The sequence below is a fragment of the Prorops nasuta genome, unplaced genomic scaffold (genome assembly GCF_024137725.1).
Source record: "Prorops nasuta isolate Cenicafe-Biocafe unplaced genomic scaffold, Cenicafe_Pnas_1.2 PNAS00015, whole genome shotgun sequence".
Taxonomy (NCBI): domain Eukaryota; kingdom Metazoa; phylum Arthropoda; class Insecta; order Hymenoptera; family Bethylidae; genus Prorops; species Prorops nasuta.
This window is the reverse complement of record NW_027116812.1, coordinates 4,428,973-4,442,407: the sequence shown is the minus strand read 5'-3', so window position 1 is coordinate 4,442,407 and position 13,435 is coordinate 4,428,973. Positions and strand designations below refer to the sequence as shown.

Genomic DNA, 13,435 nt, shown 5'->3' with positions numbered 1-13,435 from the left:
CAAAGATGAATTATTATTCAATTAATTATTTATACAAACTATAATAATTGATTCAATGATTTTCTTAGTATTTTAAAATGTATTCAGTATTTCATTCTAAATGATGGTAAGATAATTAAGCTTCTATTCAATTCCCTAATAATTTGTAATAACAATTGTAATAATGTAATAAAATAGTTTTTTTTTCATTTATAATAAAACTGATTTTAATTATCAAGCAGCTCCATCTATTCAAATAATGGTTTACTCGTAACTTTTACTTAGTTGATATGTAGGCACTCCTGTGAAAAATAAATGCGCTCTTGTAACGAGTGCTCTAACTTATATGTATTATTAATCTTGTTTCTTTGTACATACAAGTTAACAGAAATGGCTATGCGTAGTATATTTTTGTTAAGAAGAAGTTTTTCAATTAGTGGTAAGTAAATATGAGATATTCAATAAACTGTCCATATACGTATGTTACCACATTATGACGTTTTTAATGATGGCATTCATGTCTTGTGAAAAATTCTAAGCTGCTTGTACTTGACATTTCGTATAGCCGCTATCTTGCTTTATGCTAAAAATAATTGTCACCAAACATTACTTTAATATTAATGAAATTATAAATGCGATATTTCTGATTAGTGTGTAAAATCTAAGGCATGTTCTGTTTCAAATTATTTCTGGTTCTAATGTATTTATAACCTTAAACACATCTTTTTGAATCTGTTGGTGTAAAAACTTGGAATGTATTGTGTAATATTTACGTCGTTATGTACAGCTATTTGAAAGTTGGCTAATGTTTGACAGATAACTGTCAAATTTACCATACATGTATATAATTGCTCTGGTGATATTTAAGACCATATAGAAGGTTATGTTGATATCAAAAAGTTGAAGTTTGTATGTGTAATAATGTCACAATCAATATCAGATCATTTTAAAACCAAATTTACTGATGAGATTTCAGATTGTTTGAAAAACGAAGAATTTCAAAAAGTGTTAGATTTCTTTGTCCCAAGCAATCTAAATGATATAGAAGAATCATCAGAAATTATTGTTTCTATAGCAACTTCACATCTTACATTAGAAAATGAGAAGAATAATAAATACTTGTTTGAATGTTGTAAAAAGGTTCTGGATCGCTTGGTGGAAATGTGTAATCCATCTGAATTAGTTCTGGAATTATTAGAGTATACTGAATATGAAAATGGTGATGATACAAGGTTTTGTGAAATATTAAAGCCACTAGCAAAGATTCTACAGAAATTAAGAAAGAAGTCACTGGCTATTGGATGGTGTACTTGTACCATCAAATCTTATTCTGATAGTTTACCCATTCCTGAAAATGAAAATAGAATCTTGAATAAAAAGGACTCATGTAAACAAATTGATCCTGCAACTAGAAGAATAATAAATATATATCTAGTAGTTCTCCAATTTGTAGATCCTTTTGTGAAAGAGACCTCCTTAAAACATGCAAATGAAATTGATTTAAAAGAATTTAGAGCAAACATCATGAATCTGCTCTTGTTCTTATTTGGGCAACCTTTCTCTCATATAGATCCAATTATTTTAATGTCATCTACCAACAATGATTTGATAATAATAAAGAGGCACTTAAGCTATATATGTAAATTAACTGGTAATGTAATGCAGTATTTGAATATTGCAGTTTTAAAAGCGAGAGGATTAAATAGAACAAAAAAAGAAAAAGCTATTGCAGAGGACGATATTACAGAATTTGAAGAAGAAAATTATACCCTTCGAGTGACAGACACTATTCCAACTTTGGCTTTTGCTAATTTTTATTTTTTTATCATAACTTCATATTGGGAAATAGTTCCACAAATTTATTATCCAAATTATATATTCACTTCAAGTTTGTATTTCATAAAAAAATTTTTACAAAGTGAAGAAAATGTACTTTTGCATAAAGCTTTTATTTTTATGGAGCATATATTCAGTCTGGTTGAGAAGCATTTTATTAATGTTCAAATGTTGGAAATTAAAATATATACAGAATTACTTGTCAGCATCAACAACATAATGATTTTTTGTCAGCATGAGAAACATCGAAACAATGCATTAATTATTTTTAGAAGTTACATGGAGCTATTTAATATGGAAGCAAGATATTATGTTTTAAAATACTTATATGAAGTCAGCCATCATTCAGGTTTATTAAGTTTATTGACAGGAATTTTCAAGTCTTCCATCATTGAGTGTCTTGACACATCACCCCCCATTCCTTATTTTCTTGGAAATAATTTGAAATATTTATTGAGGAAAGCCTGCTCTTTACCACATGGAAGTGAATCTGATTTGGTAGAAATATCTGATGAAGTCATTACTTCCTTAAATCTTATTAGATTTTTAATTCTAAAAGATTCTGATAATAAAACTGGCATATGGGATATGATTCCTGAATTAGAAAGAAATTATTTAGAGCAGATTGAAGCTGGAATACGTTTATGTCAAGGTGCATGGAAAGGAAAATTACACGAATTAGAGCAAGAAAAAAAATCTAATGAATTTAAACCATTAGACAAAAGAGTTTCTCTAATCGTTGGTGGTGAACAATTACCACCAATGCCTGTTGCTCAAAAATTTCAAATTGTACTTCAAGCACTAAGTGGCCTTGATGTGATGGAAAGCATTTTATTTAGAGTTAAAGAATGTATAATTGAAAATCAATAAATGAAATCAAAATTGTACTTTTTACGATTATTGCATTAAGAAATACATCCATAATTCTTACTTAGTTTTATTATTCATTACCTTTATGCCTATTTTATATAATAAGTGTAGTAGTCTTTAATGAAATAATAAATTTTTAAGTATGCCTTTTTTTTTATCAGGTATTAGATTCATAGCAACTTCAAGATCATTGAATGTAGACACACCTGATAGTAGTAATAGTCAAAGCACAACGACAGAGCACAAAAATGAATCTGATAAAGAATATGAAGAAAACATTAAAACAAAAATTCTTACAGCATCATTGAAATATGTCAATGACTTTGGATGGAGTCAGGAAGCAATCAGCGCTGGTAATTATGAAAAAGTTCAGTTAAAAATTAAGGATTTAAAAATTTTCAAAATTATTACTTAAATCAATTCATCTATGCAAAATTAACAATTTAATCAAGATTTATACAATTAAGGTGCTGAATCTGTTGGTTACCCTGGCATAATTCATGGAATGTTTCAAAAGGGAGGTGCTGAACTAGTACAGTATTTTTATGCTTGTTGTAATAGTGAATTAAACAAAATAATGAAAGAAGAGGCGGAAAGAATGAAGGAAAATTTTTCGGACGAAAAGAAACCTACTGAGGTCCAAATACGTGATGCTGTAGAAATTAGGCTTAGAATGTTAATTCCGTATAAAAATACATGGCCACAAGCTTTAGCACTTATGTCGTTACCACATAATGTTCCAACATTTTTAGCTAATTTGTTAACGTTGTCCGATGATATCTGTTACTATGCCGGAGATAGGTCAGTCGATGTAAGTTTTATGAATAATGAAGTAGTATATTTGATTATAAGTATTCTAATAATATATCCTTCAATATTGCCTCATAACTTTTATCTGATTTTTAGTTCGACTGGTATACTAGAAGAGTAATTTTAGCAGGTATATATAAAGCTACTGAATTGTACATGCTACAGGATAATAGTGAAGACCACATGCAAACATGGAAATTTTTAGAAAGGCGAATTGATGATGCTAGTCAAATCCATGCAGTATTTTCAGCAACCACTGACATACTCCCGTCAGACGAAACCTTTAAACGAGCTAGCGCAGCATTTGTAACGGTAATATTTTTTCTATTGCTATTGAATATTTTTTTTTAAATAAGACATAAACAGTATTAATAATAAGTTTTTTTCATATTAGGCACGTAATATACTGGGCCTAAGTTGGAATAGATAAATTCAAGAATATAAAAACAGAATTTTCAAAAGAAGAAAGTTATTTTTCATCAATGAATTTTAAAAACTCAACAACTTTGTAGACGCCAATAAAAAATATCCTTACAGTCTCATTGATTCTAATAAATTCAATAAATTGAGTATATTTGAGCTTAAGTTTTTTACAAACTTACAATATTAAATATATCTGCACAGCCTTTCACCACAGAAATTCTCTACATAAATGATTCTATGACTTAAAAAAAATTTAAATGCAAAAAATTTATACTATAAATAAAAATGTATATGTATAAAAAGAATAATAAAAATGTGTACATATAATTCAATTACATTATTTGTATAAATATTTAAGAACAATTTACTTGTATGATGTCTAATACTCCTCAATAATTTAGTTTAAAATAACAATTTTTTTGTTTTTACGCAATTTTCATTACGTTTCTAACTAAATTAAGTTCAATGGTATTTTTATTTCTTTAGGATTCTAATTATTTATGTAATAATACTATTTACAAAATGTTTTAGCCAAATTCAATTTGTTACATTGGTCTCAATTTAATTTTGAAGAATTTTATTGCAACCTTTCCTTCTCTTAATGATTTTTTACTTTATTGCTTAAATTAGCAAGCCAGCTCTTATTTTTATAGCTGTATTTATTTCAGTCTCATTAGTTGCAAAAATGTAAGATCTGTTTATCAACAACTACTTATTTTAGCCTATTGCGAAACAGCCTAGTTTTATAAAAAAATACATGTATATCATAGAATCAAAACTATAAACATGTATCATAATTGTTATAATAATTTGCTGGTAAAAATTTCCTCTGATGTCTAATATATGATATAAAAACAGCTGTAATTATACTATAAAAAAATAATATTTACAAATGTAATAATGAAAATAAAAGTTAAATATTGAATTATCAACAAAAGTTTCCAAGATTTGAAATTCCTAATCTCAGAAACACGCTTCTTCTATGTAACTTGTTATGCTTTTTGGTAAAGGCAGCTTGTGTATATTATCATATCTAATATTTTGACGAATAACAAATCGACAGAGGTACTGTAAACTTCTGACTTCGGTAAATCGGCTAACTGGTTTTATTAATCTCACTGGAAACGATGGGTTTGCAGGATTTCTAGATCTTGAGTAACAACATACGCCAGATTGACTAAATTTCATAGAGTGATTAATAAGAGCAGGAACTGAAGCAAAGCCTTTATTACTTCCTTCATCCCACAGAGAAAACAATCCTCCTTTATGCTCTATTCGTGTATGAAGTAATTTACCAGAAGACTTGAAACTGAGGGTTAGCAAATACCTAGAAAGAAAATATACATTATTAATTATATTCAGTATCAATTATTAATATGTAATAAGTTATTAGTCACTAACCTATCATCTGATGAATCCCTCACCAAAAATGCACCATCAGGTTCGGGTAAAAATTTAGAATCAACTTCATCACCTGAGAGTGGACCCCAATACCAGCCATATTTGGTAAGCTTTAATAACTCTCCTGTTAAACTTGCTTTAACATTAGATCCTATAATCTTTCCATTAGTTTTTTGGTCCTCTATCTCTCCAACTGACTGAACAAGTGCATCATTGTGTCCTGATAAATCACTTTCTTGTTTTTCCATGTTATTAATATCTACATGTAATTGAGGATCTAAGCTTGTACTAGGAACGGAAGTATGTAATGTCATTTGGCATTCTCTTATACTTGATTCCTCATCAATTTGATGTCTTGAAGTAAAATTGTCAGGTTTAAAATCATCTTCTACTTCACAAAAAATACTATCCCCAGTATCACTTAACATAATTCCATTATGTATTAAAGCTGAATCTTCATCTTTGTTGCATGATTGTCTAGATGTTGACTTATGTATATTCTAAAGAAAAAGATAAATCTAAGAGTTTACAATCATAATGAAATATAACAAAATATTATAAATTAAGGCCTACAAACCTTTTGTTGTGACATGCATATCGTCAGATTGCTAATATGCAACCGTTTTTTCAAATTTCGTAAAAAATTCCAATTCTTTCCAGTATCGGGCATATTTGGTAACTTATATTCATTCCCGTCATTCTTAAAATATTCATCTGTCAAACCATTTCTGCTGGAATTTCCCCTTAAGCGTAATCGAAAATTTTTAAACATTAATTTTTCTCCTGACGATTTTACCATTGCCCTGCTTGGACACGCATTTGTTACGGGTTCTTCCAAATTCGTTCTTATCATATTTTTAAAATTCAATTTTCCTTAGCAAGGAATAAATCACAGTTCTCACAAGCTTCACGCTTGTACGTTTACAGGTCTAAAGCATAAAAAGTAGACTTACGGAAAATGAAATTTCGAGGTGTCATACCGACATTTACTGACAGAAGAAGCCTTCATCGAATATAGGAGACAATTTGATAACAGATAGCACAAATCAAAAGGACAGCTTTACATTTACAATGGACTGCAATGCTACGGACCAAGTACCCAAGTAGTATCTTGTATCCTACGTACCTAACCAAGCTCAACTCAGCTCACTGCTCAAGTAGCCAATCCTATCCTAGCTCCTAACCAACACTACGCTACGAAACTACGAAAAACTCAACAAAGCTGAATCTATATATATACATACTTTTGTGGAGACTGTGGTGTTTACTGGTGTGAATGCTTAAACATTACACCCACACAGTAAATTTCGTTCCACACTCAAGTCCATATACTTTCTATATATACCAACCTTATAACACACACGCGTTTATGATGAAAGGAATGAAAGCTACAAATATAACAAGTTGAATTAAAATTGAAATTAAAATCTCTTAAATCTTTTTTATTTTATTGAGAAAACATTGATTTTTCTTATTCCATTCTTTATTCCATTAAAATAATCAATAGAGACGTTATTCAATCGTTTAATGAAATGCAAAGTATGATAATCACAAGCAATCACAAGTGCTACATGTGATAGAAGAATATTGTTACGATTGGCTAAGTTCGTTTAAGTATCTCTTCTTCTTTCCCCATTGGTTGAAACAGAATTTTTTACTGATAAAAAAATGCAACGTGTTTATGAAAGAAAATCAGCTGTAAGTTTTACAATATCTTGCGTTGCATGAATGAGTAAGAAAACAATATTTGTAAAATTGATAAAAATATTCAGCAAAGAAAGAATACGACAAATATTAAAGTTCATGATAAGAGAAGAAATTTCATAAGAATATAGGCGCGGTGAATAAGAAGAGAAATAGAAGGAAGGGCAGAGCAGGAAATGCATATCACGCGGTGAAAAATGGCAGAAAGTATGCGCAAAGCTTGGAGGAAGAATAGTCCAATGGGGGTGTTTGATGCGAGGAAGTGGGTATGAGTGGAGGAACGGGATTGGCTGAGTACTAAATTACAGACAAGGATGAGCCAATGGAAAAACGAGTAGCGAGTCGGGATGTAGTAGCAGACTTCCATTTCCTGTCAGACTCATCGGCCGCAGCCGTCGTCACATGACCCGCGCCGCCAGTCAAGTCAAAGCCTATCAAAGCGATCAAAGCCCACAACCGAACCGACCGAACCGAACCGCCGCCACCGCCACGACCAGCTAGCAGCCACTCTATCTACGCACGGTGACGGTTCACGGTAGGCCATATTTGACAGTGGCACACTAGCACTAGTTTAGTGAAGTGAGTGCGGGAACATTGTATCCGAAGGTCCGGGATTCAACAACCTGTAAAAACATACTCCAGTTCCTCGTTCGTTTCACCAACAGCAGTAAGACTCCAAAACGACAAAATGAGCCAACCACTGTCGGAAACGAACCCAATTTACGGGCCCTTCTTCGGAGTTATGGGTGCCGCCTCTGCCATAATATTTTCCGGTGAGTCTTTTCACAACTTACCAACCTTCTCTCTACATTCCCCCTTCACCTCCCCTCACCCTACCTTTGGCCACTTCTCAAACTTCGATCGGTCACCCATTTTTCTCAACTATGCACACCCTTCATAAATCATCTCGATGTATTTTCTTTAGTCAATCCATCGTATACGAGATCTCGCTCTCACCTTGCCAATGGAACATATGATTTTCCTCGTCAAGGTATACGATATAGCCTCGATACACCTCGTCACATGATTCGGTCAGTGCGACTTCCGCGCTAAACTTCCATCCGAAATCGTTCCTTTTCTTACACAGCTATACCAGAGCCACACCGATTGGCTGACGAGGAAATCGACCAAATACCCTTGTCAATCACGATCAATTGGCCGATTTGGTGACATGGTACATAAATATATGTGTGCATCGAGAGGGAACTCGGTAAAAATACTGGCTTAATTTTTGAGAACGCCATTTTCCTCTCGGCACGTAGACATAGATTTCGCAATGTGCCGAAAACCTGAACCAAAGGGTTTCGTTTGTATCATAAGGTTTGAGAGGCACGTTCAGTGTTTGCAGGTCGCCAGAGTTATTTCGTAACGTTGACCTCGATGAACACGTTTTCACGATACCACGACTTTGGATAAATGTATCCAGTTTTATTGGTTGTAACGATCGCATTTTCAAATATCTATTTATATGCTATGTGTACTACATACGTATAAAACATAAACATTAGGGATAAATTGTGGGAATCTCATGAATAGTATTGGGATATTAAAAGGCGTAAAAGTTTACTTGTTTCAGCAGTTCTGAGCGTCAGTCCTATCGAGGAAATCAATACGAATCCCTTTTCTCGTGTGCGCCAGAGTCCTCTTGAATGAACGGGCTAACACACATACACATCAAGGGAGAAAGAGAGTAAGAGAGAGAAAGAGGGAGCCCGTTTCAATCTTGAGGAACACGAGGATCCATCGACGAATGAAATCTTGCCGATTTAAGAGTCGTAGAGTGGAAAAAAGAAATCTTGGACCTGACAAAGCACTCATCCGAACTTTTAACCAGTAGTTTCTCACATAACCTACAAAATGAGATTCGGTATTATCTGTGAAAATCAATACAGGACGAATGGGATTGATCGATTTTCATGGGGAAAATCGAAATCGTGTTGGGAGCCACGCCCCCACTACTCACGGGACGCAACTTACATGATTGTCATCATGTGACTGCCAACGTGAGAATCATGTGACTGGCTACTCCAGCTTGGGCGGAACGCGCGCCTACAATCAAACCATCGAACAATCACTTCATTCATACCTGATCGTTTTTACACTATTCCAATTATATTTTACACTGATCCAATCATCCTGAAAAAATGTTATTGACAATAACGAAAGGGCCGGCTGGCGAAACAATGATAACAATTAGTTTCTGTAGTGAAGCAACAAATTTTAATTTAAGTATTTATTTTACAGCTCTGGGAGCGGCGTATGGCACAGCAAAATCTGGCACAGGAATCGCAGCGATGTCTGTCATGAGGCCAGAGCTTATCATGAAATCCATCATTCCTGTTGTCATGGCTGGTATTATTGCCATTTATGGTCTAGTAGTAGCGGTTCTTATCGCTGGTAGTCTCGAACAACCTTCGAACTACCCTTTGTACAAGTAAGTTTATTGATCCAATTTGATCCTTGAGCTTTGTACCGACTGTGAAGCATTTGCCCCAGGTTCGGCGTTTCGGCTCTTATTGAGAGATTTGAGATGTGTCTATTTTGATTGCAAAGGCGTAGGAGGTAGAATGAAACGAATAAAACTGAACAGGTGGACGATATGCTTCATGTGCGAGTTCAGAAATCGAAGTTGTGCAAAATACTCGGTCGATAACATAGGCATGTTTATAGCTGGTTTGTTATTGTCATTAGAATCTTATAGAATTGTTTTTTCCCCAGGGGGTTCATCCATTTAGGTGCTGGATTATCCGTAGGATTCTCTGGACTAGCAGCCGGTTTTGCTATAGGCATAGTCGGTGATGCTGGTGTTAGAGGTACTGCGCAGCAGCCTCGTCTCTTCGTCGGTATGATCCTTATCCTCATCTTCGCGGAGGTATTAGGTCTTTACGGTCTCATCGTCGCCATCTACTTGTACACCAAGTAAATAGTTCAACTGCAGAAACGCAAAGAATTGTCGCCTGCAACCAACAACGCTCCCCGACTATTACAACTATTACCAACCTGTTTCGACATTTTACTTAATCGTACACACACGTTATTCTACGCATACCTCTGCGTCATCTCATATTTATATCTTTCTGTAATTTTTATTCAAGTCGGTTTATTAGCGTTCAAAGCATTTAAAGATCAGGCATTTTCCCTCTCTTACTTGTTGCTTCTCTTTTTTTTAGTAAAAAATAAATAACGTCTTTAAATACCAAAATTTGTACTTTATTTGCATCCTCGGAAAATTAAATTAAAGCATAATCGAATAAAATAGTCTGATACGCAGAGTGATATCGCGTTATCGCTAGAAACTGATCTAGATTCTATTTTCTTGCCTGTACACAAAAAATTTTCGTTGTTAGGCTTAGGTTAATAGTACCAACATTGTAAATGTATTGTACAGAATGAAGGGACTGATCAATGACGAGTGTAGAATACTAATATTCGTATTGAACGTGGCAGTGATAAAAATTGTCTTCAACCATCTGCTGCCTATAACTGATACTTATCACAACTACTCGAGTTTTCGTACAAAACTTTCCAGGTAAGCTCTGAAGGCGTGACAGTGATTACTGATATTCTTTGATGAAATTAAATTTGTAATAAACACAAATTCTCTCTAACATCGAGGACGAATTGGAACAAAAATAGTTATTGATCAGTATCACTTTTACGCTGAATAATGAATGTATTTGTAACTCTGGACAATAGAACCTTTTCCTATTTTTATTCTTTTAGATTCCAAGGAGAAGAAAAAGGATAAGAAGAGATGGATAATAGATTCGGTATTGGCAGTGAGAAGATAAACAAGGACAGAGAGTTGGAGACGATGGTTTTAACTTTACATTCTTTCTGTCCTGATGATCTTTGGATACGATGGACAAAGACAGTTTTTTTCACGTGACAAATGAAAGTACGCTAAGCTTGCATCGTACATAGCAAGAATGTAACTGTTAAGTTGATTTAAAATATTTCAAGCATGCATCAATCGGATTCTGATCTTATATTTAATTAAGCAGCAGGATGAAAAAGATTTGTTTTTTATCATTTGACTGTTACTAATCTCTCATCCATCTCTACTTTCTGTTCTTGTCTTACCGAGCCTCAATTTACATTCTATATTCTTTACGTATATTTATTCAATTTTGTTTTCCTTATTCTACATATTTCTTCTTGCTTGATCGAAAAATTTTTGTATGCATTTTGCGAACTAGGTACTGACATTTCGATCACATTCAATGTCACTATGTATATACATATGCCTGTAGTTGCCCTAAATATTCTCTTACCAATAATTCGCTTCCGTTTAAACAATCCTCCGACCTGCTCTATCTTTCTGTCTCTCTCCCCTTCATAGCGTAGTGTATCAGCTTACACTCTTCTGTTTTTCTAAAACGACCTATGTGGTACTGCCATTCCAAAAATATTAAAAGCTTCGTTTGTTGCGTGACACAATATTAAGCACCTTACAGTGCGTTATATATATTCATATAATAATTTAAAACAACCTAATAGTAGAAGACTTCTTGTACAGGCAAGGAAAAGGGGTTTAGATCAGTCTTTGGTGGTGACGGCAATAGTACCTCTACGTATTAAAACTACTTTAATATAATTTATTATCTGAAGGTGCAAATGGATATAAACTGAAGTATTAATTTACTGCTAAAGAAAGAAGCAACAAGTAATTAAAATCGGGGAAAGGACAGAGAAACGAAAAAATATAGTCAGCGTGTAGAGAGATGCGTCAAATAAATATTACGGTAACAAATAATTTATCGAATATTGCCACTACCAGCATCACTATCTTCATGGATGAAAAGTTTTAGTTTAATTTATATAGGTGAAAGAAGGGGAGAGGGGTATTGTAAAGTACGTTATCAATGTGTGATCAATTAATGATCTTAATCATATCTTCAAATGACACGCGTCGGCCTCATCATAAATAGAAAAGAAAAACAAGCTACCGCGTATATTTCATTTTGAGTGACTGGCACAATGGAAAGTGAAAATTGAAATAATTGTACTTATAATTCTCTATATGTGTATAGCATCGATAAACTTGTGCACGCTTATACTGCCTACTACGACAGAAAGCCGAATCTGCAAAAATTGCGTTTCTTAGATTATACGAGATTCTGGTACATTAAGGTGTACTGTTGCACCATAAAGGCAAGGCCTGAAAACTTTATCTGTATAAATATAGATTTTAAATAATATTTATTTTCTCAAAACTTTGTTTTTGTCAGATGCCTCTATCTGTCTTTGCATGGCAGTATACATGAATGTATATATATATAAATATATATAAAACAAACAATTAGCATGAAGATCATTCGATTAAAGTCTAGTTAGTATCACGTGGAGGGCGTATTATAATAATGTTGATATTAAATGAACAGATAGAGTGTTTTGAAATAGTTTCATGTTTTAAAAAAGCGTTTGCTCGCCCTTGACGATGTACAGAATGAACCACTTAAGGCTTTATCCTGAAATTTTATATTCAAGGTCCTTTTTTTCAAAATCTCAAAATCTGCTACACTTTTTCAATTTAAGTTTATTAATTTCATTGCATATTCTTGTAAGTTACATTGAAAGCAGTTCAAAACACTGCATTAATGTATTAAATCAGTTAACCATTTCTGAAGTATAAGACTTCAAAATATTACATAGGTGTATATTTTACTAATTCAAATATCACATAATTTTGAATTAATCTATTAATATAGAGTTTCGAATTGCACTTGAATACAACTGCTAGAATATGCAAAGAAAAATAATAAGCTCCAATTAGAAAAAGTGTACGTGGTCACTAGATTTCGAGAAAATGGAGCAATAATAATCTCTCAGCCATATAGTCTACGTATAAAACTCACCGAGCCAGTTAACGTTATGCTGTCATTTTTGTGTATCCTTAAAATTAAAGAAAATATTTCAGGATGAAGTCTTAAGCAAATCTCTCTGTACATATATAGTATATATATATATATATTTAGTATTATAATATACCATAGTTAATCATTTTTGGCGTCACGCTATATGCTGTTATTTGTCAATATGTTCGTTCAAAATGTAAACCTGTAGGATGTTGGTATACATAAGAGGAAATCATATTGTTATAAGTTGCTTATATTATTATTATTATTATAAATAATAAATTACTCAATTAGTTGGAAAATTGAGCAGATTTAAATGCTAGTTCTTTTTTTATTATTTAAATTTAAATGAAGCTAATTTTATAACGTTTACATGACAATGGGTATACGATGAAAATGCTAAAAATTTGTCTAAAATTCGAAGAAAAGGACCCCTTCCTAATTTTTGATTTCAGACTTTTAGAACAATTCTACGCTCTAATTACAGAATGACACGCTTTTGATGACAGAAGCTGATGTTTACACGAATGAATGAATCAAAATCGTTTTTCATT

The 13,435-nt window shown here is 32.8% G+C and overlaps 3 protein-coding genes across 5 annotated transcripts; 2 read left to right on the top strand and 1 right to left on the bottom strand.

Annotated features, from left to right (window-relative positions):
* Positions 1-268: 268 nt before the first annotated feature.
* Positions 269-4,176, top strand: LOC136779239 (glomulin-like). The gene is made up of 6 exons (XM_066736723.1): positions 269-418; positions 956-2,665; positions 2,847-3,038; positions 3,153-3,496; positions 3,592-3,807; positions 3,890-4,176. The coding sequence occupies exons 1-6, from the start codon at positions 295-297 to the stop codon at positions 3,923-3,925; spliced, it is 2,622 nt and encodes an 873-aa protein (XP_066592820.1). The 5' UTR covers positions 269-294; the 3' UTR covers positions 3,926-4,176.
* An 88-nt stretch (positions 4,177-4,264) lies between these two features.
* On the bottom strand, positions 4,265-9,261 carry LOC136779243 (uncharacterized). 2 transcript variants are annotated; one of them, XM_066736736.1, is made up of 4 exons: positions 8,591-9,261; positions 5,897-6,707; positions 5,320-5,819; positions 4,265-5,245 (listed from the first exon to the last, which is right to left on the bottom strand). In XM_066736736.1, exons 2-4 carry the CDS (start codon positions 6,170-6,172, stop codon positions 4,882-4,884), a joined length of 1,140 nt encoding a protein of 379 aa, XP_066592833.1. In that variant the 5' UTR covers positions 6,173-6,707; positions 8,591-9,261; the 3' UTR covers positions 4,265-4,881. The 2 variants fall into 2 exon arrangements, with proteins under 2 accessions (XP_066592833.1, XP_066592832.1); XM_066736735.1 differs by lacking the exon at positions 8,591-9,261 and having other exon boundaries at positions 5,897-7,272.
* Positions 7,477-13,198, top strand: Vha16-1 (Vacuolar H[+] ATPase 16kD subunit 1). 2 transcript variants are annotated; one of them, XR_010823532.1, is made up of 4 exons: positions 7,477-7,796; positions 9,268-9,457; positions 9,742-10,552; positions 10,747-13,198. XR_010823532.1 is itself a non-coding variant. In XM_066736742.1 (3 exons), the coding sequence occupies exons 1-3, from the start codon at positions 7,712-7,714 to the stop codon at positions 9,944-9,946; spliced, it is 480 nt and encodes a 159-aa protein (XP_066592839.1). In that variant the 5' UTR covers positions 7,477-7,711; the 3' UTR covers positions 9,947-13,198. The 2 variants fall into 2 exon arrangements, 1 of the variants encoding a protein (XP_066592839.1); XM_066736742.1 differs by having other exon boundaries at positions 9,742-13,198.
* Positions 13,199-13,435: the final 237 nt, after the last annotated feature.